Raw genomic sequence first — 15,506 nt, 5'->3', positions numbered from 1 at the left:
GTAAAAGGTATGAGGTGGAGCTGCAGCAAGCACTAGCATATATGGTGGCTAACATACGCAAATGAGAGCAAGAAGAGAAGGCAAGGCACAGTCGAGAAACTATGATCAAGAAGTGATCCAAGACTACTTACGTCAAGCATAACTCCAACACCGTGTTCACTTCCCGGACACCACCGGAAAGAGACCATCACGGCTACACACGCGGTTGATGCATTTTACTTAAGATAAGTTCAGGTTTTCTACAACCGGACATTAACAAATTCCCATCTTCCCATAACCGCGGGCACGGCTTTCGAAAGTTCAAATCCCTGCAGGGGTGTCCCAACTTAGCCCATCACAAGCTCTCACGGTCAACGAAGGATATTCCTTCTCCCAGGAAGACCCGATCAGGCTCGGAATCCCGGTTACAAGACATTTCGATAATGGTAAAACACGACCAGCAAAGCCACCCAGATGTGCCGACAAATCCCGATAGGAGCTGCACATATCTCGTTCTCAGGGCACACCGGATGAGCAAGACATCGGGTAGGCCAGCCCAGAGTTGCCCGTGGTAGCCCCGGACATCGCTCAGTTGGACCAACACTTAGAGAAGCACTGGCTCGGGGGGGGTTAAATAAAGATGACACTTGAGCCGGCCGACCCAAGGGAAAGAAAAGGATAGGTGGCAAATGGTAAAACCAATGTTGGGCCTTCCTGGAGGAGTTTTATTCAAGGCGAACTTTCAAGGGGTTCCCATTATAACCTAACCGTGTAAGGAACGCAAAATCAAGGAACATAACACCGGTATGACGGAAACTAGGGCGGCAAGAGTGGAACAAAACACCAGGCATAAGGCCGAGCCTTCCACCCTTTACCAAGTATATAGATGCATTAATTAAATAAGAGATATTGTGATATCCCAACAAATATACATGTTCCAACATGGAACAACTCCAATCTTTACCTGCAACTAACAACGCTATAAGAGGGGCTGAGCAAAGCGGTAACATAGCCAAACAACGGTTTGCTAGGACAAGGTGGGTTAGAGGTTTGACATGGCAAAATGGGAGGCATGATAAGCAAGTGGTAGGTATCGTAGCATAGGCATAGCAATAGAGCGGGCATCTAGCAAGCAAATATAGAAGTGATTTCGAGGGTATGGTCATCTTGCCTGAGATCCTGCAAGGAAGAAGAACGAGTCCATGAAGAAGACAAACGGACATAGTCGAACGGATCCTCACAAACACGACGTTACCGGATTACCGAGAAGTACACCGGAAAGAAAGCAAACAACATAGTAAACAACCAACACATGAACATGGCATGATGCACAATCAAGTATGATGCATGTCCGGTTTAATGAGGCATGGCATGGCAAAGTGCACAAACAACCCTACAAATTAAGTGGAGCTCAATATGCAACTCCGTTGCATATTCACGAATCACCACATTCAATTTATTTAGTTCGATCTCGTTTATGTACCCAACAATATTAAATGTTGTTAAACATGGCAAGAGGGTGAAGCAAATGAAAACTACCTATCTAGGCAAGTTTAAATGAGGCCAGAAGCAACGAACAACAATTCCGGTAAATCCCCATATGCATATATTAGGTTCGGTACTGTTCTGCCCTAAACACAATTTTAGAGTTATTAAACATGCAAAGTAAAGCCACCATGTTAAACTATGCATTTTTCTACCCCATTTACATATAAAGTTTATTAAATTTTGAGTTACGATTATTTAGTTATGAATTAAAGCATTTTAACATGGCATACGAGCAAATTAAGGCAAACATCATTTTAAACAGTTTAAACATGGATGGAAGTTGCATAATATGAAACTAGATGAAATTCTAGTCATGTTTCATATAGAGATCATTTTGATCCGGTGCACGGTTATTTAATTATGAGCAATGCAAGAAAATGGCATTTCTGTAATATGCATGCACTGGTTATTTTAGGAAATTCGCCGGACAGTAAAATAAAAACACACGGGCCGAAACTACTGGGTCTATCCCACAACACCGAGGGGAACTGTACCGGGCGTCCTCACCTCGGGCCTTCACAGGCTGGTGGGGAACGCAGCCCGCTAGCGAGCGGAGGCAGGCCGGCTCGCTCGGGCGGAGCTGGGCCGCGGAGCTGGGCCAGGGCGCTAGATGCGGCCTAGGCGCGAGACACAGTGGCTGGCCTGGCGCGCTAGTGGTGGAGCGAGACAACGTGAGGTAGGGAAAGCGACGAGGCTGCACCGAACGAGGTGGAGCAAGCTCGATGCAAGGGCACCGGCGACATCGCGATTCCGACGACGAAGGGCTCTAGGACGACGCGGCGGTGGCGGATCCGGGCGCGGGGAGCCCTTTCCCAGCCAGAACTGGCAGCTAGACGACGGGGTCGATGCGGAGCTTAGCATGGCGGCCATGGGGGTACCTGCGCAACCGGGACAGAGAGAGTGGGTGATCGTGAGAGAGAGAGGCAACCGAAGGGAGAGAGACCAGAGACGGCGAGGAGTGGCACAACCTGGTCTCCGGCAAGGAAGCCGGCTAGACGCGCAAGGCAGCAGCGGAGGGCGGCGATGTCGAGCAAGAGGAGGCCGGCGTGGGGCTTGACCACCGGTTGTAGTGGAGATCGAGCATGAGGGGCTCCTCAGAGCAGGAGGAAGGCGCGCGGAAAGGAGAGAACGGGGAGCTAGCGATGCTACGGGAGAGGTAGGCGCACGGGCAGAGGAGCTTTGGCTCCTGTAGGATTCGGGCGATGGCGGTGGTTGGACGGGAGGGGAAAACGAGGAGAAGGTGGTGGCTGTGATTCGTCTCGGGTCGAACTGGATCGGGATGATCTCGAGGGGGATTTCGAGTGGGTGGCGGCGGCGGACACGAGATGGATGGGACAGATCCCTAGGTTTTAGGGTTGCCCACTATTTATATTGCAAAGGGATTTAGGATAGAGGCTAACACGTCCATACGATCGCAATTGGACGGTCGCGAATAAAATAGTTAGGGAGTCCAAATAAGAAAACGGTCGGGATGGATGGGACAGATCCCTAGGTTTTAGGGTTGCCCACTATTTATATTGCAAAGGGATTTAGGATAGAGGCTAACACGTCCATACGATCGCAATTGGACGGTCGCGAATAAAATAGTTAGGGAGTCCAAATAAGAAAACGGTGATGTTTTGCAGACGTTTAGGGATGATGCGGATCCAACTGTGACGACTGTCCGGGTCGGGTCCGGGACAGCTTTCGGGCGCGGGCGAGGGGTTGATGCACTGTGCAAAGAGGGGTAGGCATGGGCCTAGGTGGACTGTGGAGAGCGGGTTGGTCTGAGAGTAGAGGGGAGAGATGCAGCCCGGCATGGTTTCCGGAGACCGAAAACGTCCGACGAAAAGACCGGCTATACTACCGCTATAGTTATCCGTTGGGGCATCAAACGGACTCCAAATGCGATGAAACTTGACAGACGGTCTATCTACACTATAATAAGACCGCACGCCAACTTTCAACCCATTCCGGGAACATTTTCCGGCCACTTATAAAAATACTATTTCGGACATGCCGCCGGCGCGTGCAAGTGTGTCTGGGCTCAGAACGGACAACGGACGGAACGAGGAGACCGGGACGGATGCAAGTTTCGAAAACATGATGATGCAAAGCGGATGATGACATGATGAAATGCAACACGCAAGCAAATGACATGGCAACGACAGCGAATAACTGGAAGACACCTGGCGCAACGGTCTCGGGGCGTCACACAACTCCTCTCCAACTTTCAGGTAGGACTAAACTTTCCACTACATCTAATGTCAAATAAACCCACATAAACCCTTAAAGATTTTCTGAAATTGTTGGATGGGTCTAAAACCCACCCCATATTTCAACAGACCACGCTCCAGAGCACCAAGCGCAAGTACAACCAGCTCACTTTTTTTGCGATGGTGAAGAAGCTATTCAGTAGTTGGATGTTCACCGCAGGGCGTTGCCATGACGGCATGGCTGCACCCTCACCCAGCGCGGGCAACCCAAGGAGAAGCGCGTCTGGGTCTAGTCCCGGCACAGACAGGTCAAGGTCATCCTCCCGCGACTCTGGTTCATCGACGGGGTTTTGCGCAAAAAAGCCGCACGCGTGTCGCCCCAAAACAGTGCACGTCACTGGCAGTGGACCCATCCATGCTGAATACGTACGCGCTCGAATAGAGTGACTGTATTTGAACCAAATAACAAGTTGAATGATAAAAAAAAAGTATTTCCAAAGGTGTAGCACTAAACTGCACGTTCGACGTAAGTTTTGTGACTACTGATGATATTATCTCAATGTTTTTAGTCTCTCAACTATCATCAAAGTTTAGATTTGGTCTCCTAACTTCAATACTATAAATTTGTGCTCACTCAATACATTCAAAAGTTTGTCCTCAGCGGTTTTTACCATGGTCTAGCAGGCATAGTCAGCATGAAAAAAGGACGAAAATTTTAAGAAAAGGGAAGTTGCAGTTTTCTACAGAACAGGTAGCTTGGCGGAGATCCCGTCAGGCTAATCCGCAGGGTTAGGAAGAAGATCCCGATGGTATCAGCTGGTCAAAGTCGTGGGACGTGGAGGAATCTTGGCATGCAGCCACAAGAGACGCATTTATACGCATCGATTATTAGGGGGTCGCTCGCTGTCAGTAGCTGTGTAACGGCTTACGCGTGCCTGAGTTTCCATATCCGCTGCTTTCACATGCTGCCCGCGTGCTGCGCAGTTCACACATGGGCATGGAAAGAGCCAAACAAAAAAGAAGTCTGCAAACCACGCTCCAATCCAAGCTAGTACGAACTGTAGTTGATTCTGGATATGAGCAGTATCCAAGTGGAGCTGGACGTGTGATCGATCGGGGGTCAAGGTCAACTATGGCACGTAGGAGATGGCGCCTGCCGCGCTGCGGAGTCGGCGTTCTCTGCCCCTGTTTATGAACTGAACGTTGGATTGTCTTATCTACGTACTAGAGAAGAACATGTGTGTATGTGCACGAGGCCCCTATTTCTGTATGTCATACAGCTGCAATCGGATAAGCGTTGGAACTTCAGCTTGACTTTGCCAGAGAGCTCCGAACAAGGCCATGCCAAATTCTGCGCTGATTTATAGAGGGAGCCTAGCCGGCATGGCATCGGTGGTTGTCAGCCTTAGCTGTGCAGTCCCGATTCAGATAGGCGCGCCTGGAAGCTGTCCGCCTTGTCATGACAAACAAGAGCGCTGCACTAAGCCCGGACAGAGACTTCCATTTCATGACGGCCTCGCTGTAGTAAGCTGCGTCACGACGCTCGATTAGTTTATGATTAGGACGTCTAAACAACGGCCCACTTGAACAGCAGCGTGACGTTCAGCCGTCGCCAGCTGAATGAATATTCATTCACATCATCGCTAGACACAATCGAGAAAACAACATCTAACTAAACTTCACATATACTAGTACTACTACTGATGACTGATAGCTGGAATAGTATATAGCAGAAAATTCAATGCATTAATAGCATCTAACCCGCACGGCGCGTCACTACTCCTATATAAATGCAAGTATGCAACCCTTGCCAGTCGCAAACTTGAAATACAGTCTCACACACACCACGGAAGGCGCGCGCGCGTCCATTCCAAGGGCAATGGCGCCGCACACCACGGAAGCGGACGCCGCCGCCGCCGCCGGCGACGAGGAGTCGGCGGTGGAGGCCGGCACGCTGCGCCACCGCCACAACGCCGCCAGGGCCGACGACGACGGCGAGATCAAAGGGAGCGCGCCGGCCGGGGAGGAGGGGGACGCGGAGGCGTCCGTGGAGCGGGCGTTCGAGGGCAGGCCGGTGCCGACGTGGCGGGAGCAGCTGACGCTCCGCGCCTTCGTGGTCAGCTTCTTCCTGGCCATCATGTTCAGCGTCATCGTGATGAAGCTCAACCTCACCACCGGCATCATCCCGTCGCTCAACGTCTCCGCGGGCCTCCTCGGCTTCTTCTTCGTCCGCCTCTGGACCTCCGCCATCGAGAGGATGGGGTTCCTCCGCCAGCCCTTCACGCGCCAGGAGAACACCGTCATCCAGACCTGCGTCGTCGCCGCCTACGACATCGCCTTCAGCGGTAAGCTCTTCAAGTCCAAACTCCCGCGACTCCTTTATTCCTTTTCGATTGACGAGTGAGCAGAGCCTCTGCTTTTTCACTAAGGGGAAGCAGAGGAAGCAGAGCTGTATCAAGTGCTGTTCTTGCTGCTACTCTCCGATGTATAGTACTACCAGTGGTAGTTACGAGGGATACTTTATTCAAGGCTTCTATCAATTCTTTCGCAATCAGGCGAAGTATATTTAAACGCCGAAGTTGCTACACTAAGGTGATATAGAAAGATGATGAAACCTACTGACTTGTCCATGGAAAACCTGCATATTTTAGTGATTTATAAGCGCTCTTATATTTCTTTACAAAGGGAGTACGGTTTAGTGATTCTTTATTGTCGCATCCCCTGATAAAACTGCATAAGAGTTCAACCATCTGCATACGAACATGTGCAAAGCAAAAATGCACAAAGTAAATCATGTGAAATGAAATAGCAGGCCTAAGATGGAAAAAGCAAATATTCAGTTGGAGGAGTTTTGTGGTTCCGAGTGAATAACATTAGGGCTATGGTAGGATGAAATTGGAAAAACAGCAAGAAATTTAGAAAAATCTTGAATATTCCATCATAATTTTTAGAAAATACAATAATTTGCAAAAGGACTGTAGCAACATACTTGATAATTACAGAATTCCATGGTTTTGCATAATATTTCTGATAGCTGCAAAAAATAATTCTACAAACTTTAGTAACTTCATTTGATTTTTCTCCGAATTTGATTTTTTGGTATTATTTCCTCTGCAAATTTTCTTGACTTTTTGACAATTTTCTGTGCTGGCCGGGCTGCCACGTGTGTGGAACATCCGCCATGTCGTCATCCAAACTGCTTTTAGTTGGTCAAGGGACCAAATCTTGATTGGGTTTTTTTTGGGGGGGGGGGGGGGGGGGGGGGAATCTCGATGGTTTCGACACTAGAGAGACTACACATTTCTGGTTTGTATCTAGCTTGTTTATGTAAAGAAGACTTTTCACTAGTATGCTGATAGACTGGTTAATTGTGTATTCAAACTATCGTTATCACGTACTAGTAATCGCGGTCTCAGTATGGGACAGCCAAGTTGCCTATGACCTCATGCTGAAATAGTGATCTAGATGGTTTGACTCCATATCTACACGCATGGTTGAAATATACAAGAGAATTAATAGGTTGTGGCCCATGGATGTGATGTTGTAGACTTGACTTCAACGACTGTCCCTTTTTCCAGTCTTATTAGGCCCTTCCCCCTTTTTTTTTCTTGCGAGAATCTTGGGCTAGATTTCAAATATGACCTCTTCAGCAAAAAGGATAGAGATGTGTCTACGAAAAGAAGTATGGTTTCTTGGACTATTATCAATAACCAATGGCAAAACCTTTTGGCTGAGGCTTTCAAATTTGAACATTGAGAAGAACAAATAAATCTAGGGATATTCATTTGCTTGTTTGAACCTAAACTTTGGCTGAAAACATTTGATGGCTTTGACTACCTATAATCTGGGTTCTGTACATGGAGAAATGTGATATTCACTGCACTGGCTCATTCCAATTGATCAGGTGGATTTGGCAATTACTTGTTCGCCATGAGTGGAACCATCGCCAGCCAAGCAACAGAGGCTAACGATGCTCAGAATGTCAAGGACCCCCACATCGGGTGGATGATAGGGTTCCTCTTCCTCGTCAGTTTCGTTGGGCTATTTGCTCTTGTGCCCCTGAGAAAGGTAAATCTGCAGCCTGTTTCTGCATTCCTACTTATGTTCTTACATCATCCCTGCATACCCATCTACTAATCGTCTCAAATCACTTTCTGGTTCAGATCATGATCGTGGACTACAAGCTCACCTATCCAAGTGGCACCGCGACTGCATATCTTATCAACGGTTTCCACACGCCAGAGGGTGCAAAGCTTGCAAAGTAATCTAGTCGTCTGAATGTCACAGTGCTAGTATTCTCCTTGGTGATATATAGTTAGTGACAACATGATTATGGTATTTCAGGAAGCAAGTAAGGACATTGGGCAAGTTCTTTTCATTCAGCTTCCTCTGGGGCTTTTTCCAGTGGTTCTACACTGCTGGAGACGGCTGTGGGTTTCAGAACTTCCCTTCCTTGGGCCTTCAGGCCTACAAGAGCAGGTTGGATAATGCCTGTTTTCTTGGTCTGAATGTCTGAAACTTGCCTGAAGCCTTTTGTATCTATATGGAGATCTGAACTCATTGTCCAAACTGAACTTCACATTTCAAAATTTCAGGTTTTATTTCGATTTCTCCCCTACCTATGTTGGAGTCGGGATGATCTGCCCCCACATAGTGAACGTGTCTGTTCTACTGGGAGGCATCCTGTCGTGGGGTGTGATGTGGCCCTTGATACACAACAACAGAGGGAGTTGGTACTCGGCTGACCTCAAAGACAGCAGTCTCCATGGCCTCCAAGGTTACAGGGTAAAACAAACATCTACACATTTCATCATCTTTGATTTCAATTTGTTTGGCTGATTGGTGCCACTGATGCTGGTACTAATCAAGCAACCAATCCCAACTACTCTGCAGGTGTTCATATCCATCGCCATGATCCTCGGGGACGGCCTGTACAACTTCGTCAAGGTGCTCGTCCGCACGAGTGTCGCCTTCGCGGCGATGGCGAAGAAGAACAGCACCATCCCGGTCTCGGACGTGGGCGGCGCCAAGGCCACCGGCGAGCCTGTATCGTTCGACGAGCAGCGTCGCACCGAGCAATTCATGAAGGACCAGATCCCCAAGTCGGTGGCGTATGCGGGGTACGCCGCCGTCGCCGCGGTGTCGATCGCCACCCTACCCCAGATCTTCCCGGACCTCAAGTGGTACTACATCCTGGTGGCGTATGTCTTCGCGCCCGTGCTCGCCTTCTGCAACGCCTACGGGACAGGCCTCACCGACTGGTCCCTCGCCTCCACCTACGGCAAGCTCGCCATCTTCATCTTCGGCGCGTGGGCGGGCGCCCCGCACGGCGGCGTGCTCGTCGGCCTCGCCGCCTGCGGCGTCATGATGAGCATCGTGTCCACCGCCGCCGACCTCATGCAGGACTTCAAGACGGGCTATCTCACGCTCGCGTCGCCCAGGTCCATGTTCATCAGCCAGATCATCGGCACCGGCATGGGCTGCGTCATCGCGCCCTGCGTCTTCTGGCTCTTCTACAAGGCCTTCGACGACATCGGCATCAGCGGCAGCGAGTACCCCGCGCCCTACGCCATCGTCTACCGCAACATGGCCATACTCGGCGTCGACGGCTTCTCCTCGCTCCCCAAGCACTGCCTCACGCTCTGCTACGTCTTCTTCGCCGGCGCCATCCTCATCAACCTCGTCAGGGACTTGGTGCCCGCCAAGGTCGCCAAGTTCATCCCGCTGCCCATGGCCATGGCCATACCCTTCTACATCGGCTCCTACTTCGCCATCGACATGTTCGTCGGCACCGTCATCGTCTTCGTGTGGGGGATCGTGAACAAGGCCAAGGCCGACGCGTTTGCGCCGGCGGTCGCCTCGGGGTTGATCTGCGGTGACGGCATTTGGACGCTGCCGCAGTCGATCCTCGCTCTTGCAAAGGTGAAGCCACCGATTTGCATGAAGTTTCTATCGAGATCCGTCAATGCCAACGTGGATGCCTACCTAGGAAATTAAGTCAGTGCCTGTGCGGCAGTTCTCCTTTCCTTGGAAAAAAAGGAAGGCCTCCCTGTCTATAGTTTGAAGTTACACATTCTGTACTGTATCATCATCCTATAATCACGATTGTATATGGCTTGTTACGTACGGTGATTTTGTAGCTAATGTATGTAAGCTTTAAGGTTGTGCTTATTAAGTGGCTATAGGGATGTAATGGGCTAATGGCAAACAAGGGGCGTCTACAAGTAAGTCCCGTTTGGTTAGCTTTAGCTAGCTCCATAGTTCATTTCTCTAAAGAAAAAACAAAACCAAATTTTAAACTGTTCGATTGTTGGTGGGACTGCTCCTTAAACGATTGACATCCCTAAATGGCTACCCCTCGGCTGATGAACTGTGAGAAGCAAATGACAAACTCGGTCTGTGCTGCTCGTGGTTTTCTCCTACCGAATTGAATGTGTGGGCCAGGCAGGCGTCCTGTACTCGTACACAATCGCACCCATATGGTATCGTTGTGTAGGCGTACACACTTGAGACCAACGGTGTGTTTGACTACGGGAGAAGTACATCCGAATCTCAACACCATCCGGTGGTGGCTAGATACCCGGTAGAAACCAATTCCACTCGAAATGTCACTCTCAGCGAGCTCCATAAATTATACCGATCAATCCTCGTATGCCGACTCTTTAAAGTGCCATTTTTAGCCAAAATCGTCATATTAATAGTTATTATGCCGATATGGCCAATCTGATGACTCTGCTAAAGTTGCTCTTGGAGATTTGCTTTCCTTGTCCAAGATTATAACATCTACCGCTTTTTGCACTGAACGCTCTTTATCTTCGGTCCGTTATCTGATGATAGTGGACTGATAGTGGAGCGCGGCCAAAGTTTGATCGTATGGAAAAGGTATACTACCGTAACAACCAGTGCACACTGACCCTGTAATCGCCCGGGGCCGATTTACGGATGCCGGTGAGCCGTCGAAATCAACCGGCACCTACGCAAAACGTACACGCATATACGACGATCAATAGAAACGGATGCGTACACGCGTGCCGTGCGCCCGTTACCTCTTTCGCTCTGTCGCGTGTTCGGTCGCCGTATGCGCGCGCTGTCTCTACCTTCTTTCTCATGGATCGATTCTGCTGGTACATGATGCGCATGTTCTCTTCTCTCGCCGTTTATGAGCCAGGGTGGCAATGGCATGCCTAACTTAATTCCTGTTTGATTCCCTCCTGCTGCTTATTAGTTAGCTGCCAAATTGCCTCCAAAATATAGCTCGCTGGCAAATATGGAACGCATGCATGTAATTAACATGGTTGATTTGTCTATGCAATGTGGATACTCCTATATGGAGTAGTACGCTACTGCACACCCGTATTTGGAAGCATTTTACTTCCTCATTGATTAGGATATATCTCGCTTGATTAACTCCTTGTTTATGTGTAGCTATATAGGTGCGTCACTCCCTTGCTATGCGCTCGTTAAATATACGTCGTCCAGGGATTTTCCTATCGATCGGCTCGATCTTGCTTCCACTACTCGATCCATTGAAACGATGGTGAAGACGAGGGTCGGTGCCGTCCGGCCGTGGGCGCTTCTCGCTCTTGCTCTCCTCCTCATCGCCGGCAGCTGCGTGGAGGCGGCGGACGAGCAGGCGGCGAACGGCGGTGGCAGGAGGAGGAGGACGCATCGACGTTCCGCGGCGGCGGTCGCGGACATGATGGTGCCCATCACCTTCCTCAACGCCTCCGTCGAGAAGGGCGCCGGTATGTCCACTCCAAGTCCAAGCATGGTTCTGTGAATCACTGCTCGTTTCTTCTTGTTCATCTGCTCCTCTTTTTTAATTTTGGCGGGGGACTTCTGCTCCTTTTCGGTGTGTACTATGGGAAATGGTATCTGATCTGCTTGATCGATTCAGCTGATAGCTAGCGAGTGAAAAAATTTAGGCATATGTAGAGTGTAGTGGACAATTTGGTCAGCTAGATTATCAAGAATTGTCTGCGAAATTCTGGCGCCGGTCGGTAGTTTCATATGTCTATGAGCAATTGGAATCCAGTGGCGTTCGACAATACATGCATGCATTCTTCATCTTTTCTCTTGTGCTTCTTGCGCTCGAGATCGGCCCCGTGCGTCTTCGGCGTGCACTCAGATCCAGCTGCCGGGGCCCCTTCTCTGCCTCCCTCTCTCCCTCGCCGCGGCTGGCTATAGCACATATTAAGATAACCCCTAAAAAAATCTGATCAAAATTCGAAACATACATCAAGAAGCAAAAAAGAGAAATTTGTTATGAATAGTTGCGAATGGTTCTCTGTATATTATTCACATATGAGTTTCTCTTTTTTGCTTCTTGGTGTATGTTTCGAATTTTGATCTGAATTTTTTAGGGATTATCTTAATATGTGTTATGTGACTTGTCTTCCTTCTCCTCATCGTCAACATCGAAGCAAACCAGACCAATGCGTCGAATCCTCTCCTTTCCCTCATCCTCACACACCGCTCCTCCGGCAAGCTCAAGAGGCGGCCAGCCGATGCTGCAAGGCCGGGCCAAGGTGCTGCAACACGCCCGCACACTGCTTCAAGGGAAGAGAGAGGCGGCGGCGAGGTGTTTGTCAAACATCCCATGTTGCAAAGGCACGAGTCTGCGAGCTCGCCAGCTTGCTATGTCATCAACGTTTTTGAAATCATCGGTGTTGTGGCGGTGTGGGTGTTGCGAGCTCGCTGGGTTGCAACTTCATCGTTGGTTTCAGAAACATCACTGATGTTGCGGAGACACGCGTCCAAAAGAGAATGCATGAGGCGAATTGCTACTCAGCTGATGTTTCTGAAATATGGCCAACGTTGCAACTGTTTTTGTGAAGGAAGGATGAGCGAGATGAGGGATACACTGCGGGCCATTTGATCGTGGCTGATTTGATGGTCAAAGAGGCGTTGGATAATTAAAAGTTATCACCCGGCCGATGCGTAGTAGGACCCAAATAAAATGTTGAGGATGTAGAAGGTTGGTCTAGGCAGGGTTCTAGCTTCCATTCCACGGCACAACCCACAAACCCCCTCCCAATTTTTTCATTTTCCCTTTTCACCAAAAATGGAAAGTGGTGGTCAGTTTGATTCGTTACTTACTTGCCGCGGAGTTGTCATTTTTTCCTCCTGTGGTTTCGACAAAAGCGGTGGCGATCCGTTAGCCTAGCCACAAATGTGATCGTTTTGAGCAATTTACTCTGTCGGAATCAAGCCTAGCTAGCTAAGAATTTTGAGTGGTATTGGTATATGCTATTGAACTGTTTCTGACGTCTGCACAGTATTGATTTACTTTAAATCATGTGCAACACACCGAGACTAATTTGCTATCTACGATTGCAGTGTGTATGGATGGGACGCCAGCCGCTTACCACCTGGACCCGGGCTCCGGGGCAGGGAGCAAGAGCTGGATCGTCAACCTCGAGGTACCCAGCGGGCGCACTTCTACAGTGGTGCATACATGATTTTACCTGATCCTTGGTGCATCGTAAGTGCAGGGAGGCGGGTGGTGCAACAACGCGAGGACGTGCAGGTTCCGGACAAGGACTCACCATGGCTCCTCCAACTTCATGGAGCGGCAGATCGCCTTCACCGGCATCATGAGCGCCAGCCCCGCCGAGAATCCTGGTCCGTCTCAAGTCTCAACTCCAAAAGCAAAGATGGTTTGCATGATTAATCTCGGGCAAACGAGGCCATCGACGACATGTGCATTTTTCATGCAGATTTCTACAACTGGAACCGGGTGAAGATCCGCTACTGCGACAGCGCCTCCTTCGCCGGCGACACCTTCGACAAGGTGCATATTAATTCCTTAGACGCAACAATGTGTCAGCTCTTCATGCATCGATCCGTGGTGGCATCATCACCCTATGTTTTGACGCATAATTTTTCCTCTGTAAATATGTTGCAGGGTACCGGGCTCTACTTCCGGGGGCAGCGGATTTGGGAGGAAGCCATCCAGCACCTCCTCTCCATCGGGATGGCGTCGGCCGACCGGGCGCTTCTCACGGGCTGCTCCGCCGGTGGGCTGGCGGCGATACTCCACTGCGACCAGTTCGGCGCCTTCTTCGCCGGCCGAAGCACCACCGTCAAGTGCCTCGCCGACGCAGGCCTCTTCCTCGACGCGTACGTCTACCTATTTACCTATATCGCTGATTCACCGTCACTCTCACGGGTCTCACCCAGTTGATGGACTGTTTGCGTGCAGCGTTGATGTTTCCGGGGGCCGCAGCTTGAGATCTTACTACGGCGACATTGTAGCCATGCAGGGAGTGGCTCCAAACCTTCCGCCCACCTGCACCGATCACCTCGACGCCACCTCGGTGCGTGCGTGCTTCATTTAGTTAGTTTGCGTGCAAGAAAGATCATTCGTGAGTGACTCTCTTCTGTCTACTGATCCTAGCTACCTTGCTGTTTCTTTTGCATGCACGTCTGCAGTGCTTCTTCCCTCAGAATATAATCGACAGCATCAAGACCCCCATCTTCTTGCTCAACGCAGCCTACGACGTCTGGCAGGTAACTAAATGTTTGCACGCAGGAATGACTTATCTTAAGGTGGGAGTAACTAATTTGCACAAGGAGGTAGCAAATTTGACGGAAACTTAATCAGATTGAGGAAAGCCTGGCCCCAAGCAAAGCCGACCCCAGCCGCGCCTGGCGAGCCTGCAAGTTCAACCGCTCGGCCTGCAACGTGTCTCAGATAAACTTCCTGCAAGGTAAAAGAACAATTCATACTTGCGATATCTAATCCAACTTGCCACTCAAAACCTAATTTACCGATTGAGCAACTAGCACGAAAGCCGTTGCGCGGGCTAGCATGAGAGGCAAAACACAATACTCCTTGACGATCTGGACAACTACTGAGTCGTGAGTAACTAATTTTGTTCACACATGCAGGTTTCAGAGATCAGATGGTGGCATCCGTGAGAGACTTCTCCGGTTCCAAGAGCAACGGGCTCTTCATAAACTCGTGTTTCGCCCACTGCCAGTCCGAACTGCCGGCCACCTGGAATGGCACCCCTGCCATTCAGAAGAAGGTAGAATACGTCAAGTCTCATCACCATTAACACATTCGTTAACAGTTTTCATGTAAATTTTGTGGTCGTTGCAAATACAGAGGATCGCGAAATCTGTCGGCGATTGGTACTTTGGCCGGGCCGAAGTGAAGGCGATCGATTGCCCATACCCTTGCGACAACACATGCCGCAACATCATATAAGAAGATCTTGCAAGCAAGGGCCGATTCGAACCTCATGATTAGGATTTAGAACTCGAGGCAAGTATTTGTTAGTTTTTCATAGAGACTTCACTTCAGGCCGGATGATATGTCTTTGTGTATGATGTAATTATGAAGGTCTCCTCAGAATAAACTTGTTAAATGTAATAGAAATAAAAGATGAGGCTGAGAGAGGGGATAGGGGAGAGAAAAAATACCCACAATTTTTCAATGGGCAAAGACCCCCACCTCCCTAAACTTAAGGGCATCTCCAACGGCAACCCACAAATTTTCTCACGCTTCTGTCCGCGGACCGGGAGGGGAGGAATCAGTCCACGGATGCGGAAGGACGTCATCCAATCGTAGCCGCATACATTTTAACAACAATTCGAACTAACCAGGTGAAAATCGTTCAAACCGGGCGGATTTCATCCAAGTTCGGATTTAATTTACATGAACGGTCGATATTTCGATCATTTTACTAAAAACTAAAAAAAATACTAAACCCTATATCGGACGACCACCTCGTAAGCGTGGTTGTTCTGCCGCACCGTGGTCGGCATCTGAGCCAT

At 49.5% G+C, this 15,506-nt stretch overlaps 2 protein-coding genes across 4 annotated transcripts; both read left to right on the top strand.

The window, feature by feature from the left end:
* Positions 1 to 5,531: 5,531 nt before the first annotated feature.
* On the top strand, positions 5,532 to 9,893 carry LOC125539096 (putative metal-nicotianamine transporter YSL12). The gene is made up of 6 exons (XM_048702464.2): positions 5,532 to 6,067; positions 7,627 to 7,790; positions 7,886 to 7,983; positions 8,067 to 8,201; positions 8,318 to 8,507; positions 8,616 to 9,893. The coding sequence occupies exons 1-6, from the start codon at positions 5,602 to 5,604 to the stop codon at positions 9,717 to 9,719; spliced, it is 2,157 nt and encodes a 718-aa protein (XP_048558421.2). The 5' UTR covers positions 5,532 to 5,601; the 3' UTR covers positions 9,720 to 9,893.
* Positions 9,894 to 10,794: 901 nt separating this feature from the next.
* LOC125539097 (pectin acetylesterase 3) lies at positions 10,795 to 15,128 on the top strand. Of its 3 annotated transcripts, none has more exons than XM_087544524.1 (11): positions 10,795 to 10,846; positions 11,148 to 11,467; positions 13,062 to 13,144; positions 13,217 to 13,346; positions 13,442 to 13,515; positions 13,630 to 13,844; positions 13,927 to 14,041; positions 14,157 to 14,234; positions 14,329 to 14,434; positions 14,616 to 14,755; positions 14,836 to 15,128. In XM_087544524.1, the coding sequence occupies exons 1-11, from the start codon at positions 10,830 to 10,832 to the stop codon at positions 14,935 to 14,937; spliced, it is 1,380 nt and encodes a 459-aa protein (XP_087400650.1). In that variant the 5' UTR covers positions 10,795 to 10,829; the 3' UTR covers positions 14,938 to 15,128. The 3 variants fall into 3 exon arrangements, with proteins under 3 accessions (XP_087400650.1, XP_087400652.1, XP_048558422.2); XM_087544526.1 differs by lacking the exon at positions 10,795 to 10,846 and adding an exon at positions 10,898 to 11,004; XM_048702465.2 differs by lacking the exon at positions 10,795 to 10,846 and having other exon boundaries at positions 10,901 to 11,467.
* Positions 15,129 to 15,506: the final 378 nt, after the last annotated feature.

The sequence above is a fragment of the Triticum urartu genome, chromosome 2A (assembly GCF_056163025.1).
Source record: "Triticum urartu cultivar PI428250 chromosome 2A, HENAU_Tu73, whole genome shotgun sequence".
NCBI lineage: Eukaryota > Viridiplantae > Streptophyta > Magnoliopsida > Poales > Poaceae > Triticum > Triticum urartu.
This window is presented reverse-complemented; position numbering and strand designations above follow the sequence as displayed.

Excerpts from the sequence above, each read along its gene's own strand:
- LOC125539096 (XM_048702464.2), top strand. The coding sequence starts at position 5,602 with ATGGCGCCGCACACCACGGAAGCGGACGCCGCCGCCGCCGCCGGCGAC. Across the intron at positions 7,984-8,066 it reads GAGGGTGCAAAGCTTGCAAA|GAAGCAAGTAAGGACATTGG; the intron begins GTAATCTAGTCG and ends ATGGTATTTCAG. Across the intron at positions 8,202-8,317 it reads CTTCAGGCCTACAAGAGCAG|GTTTTATTTCGATTTCTCCC; the intron begins GTTGGATAATGC and ends TCAAAATTTCAG.
- LOC125539097 (XM_087544524.1), top strand. Across the intron at positions 11,468-13,061 it reads CTCCGTCGAGAAGGGCGCCG|TGTGTATGGATGGGACGCCA; the intron begins GTATGTCCACTC and ends CTACGATTGCAG. Across the intron at positions 14,235-14,328 it reads CAGCCTACGACGTCTGGCAG|ATTGAGGAAAGCCTGGCCCC; the intron begins GTAACTAAATGT and ends AAACTTAATCAG.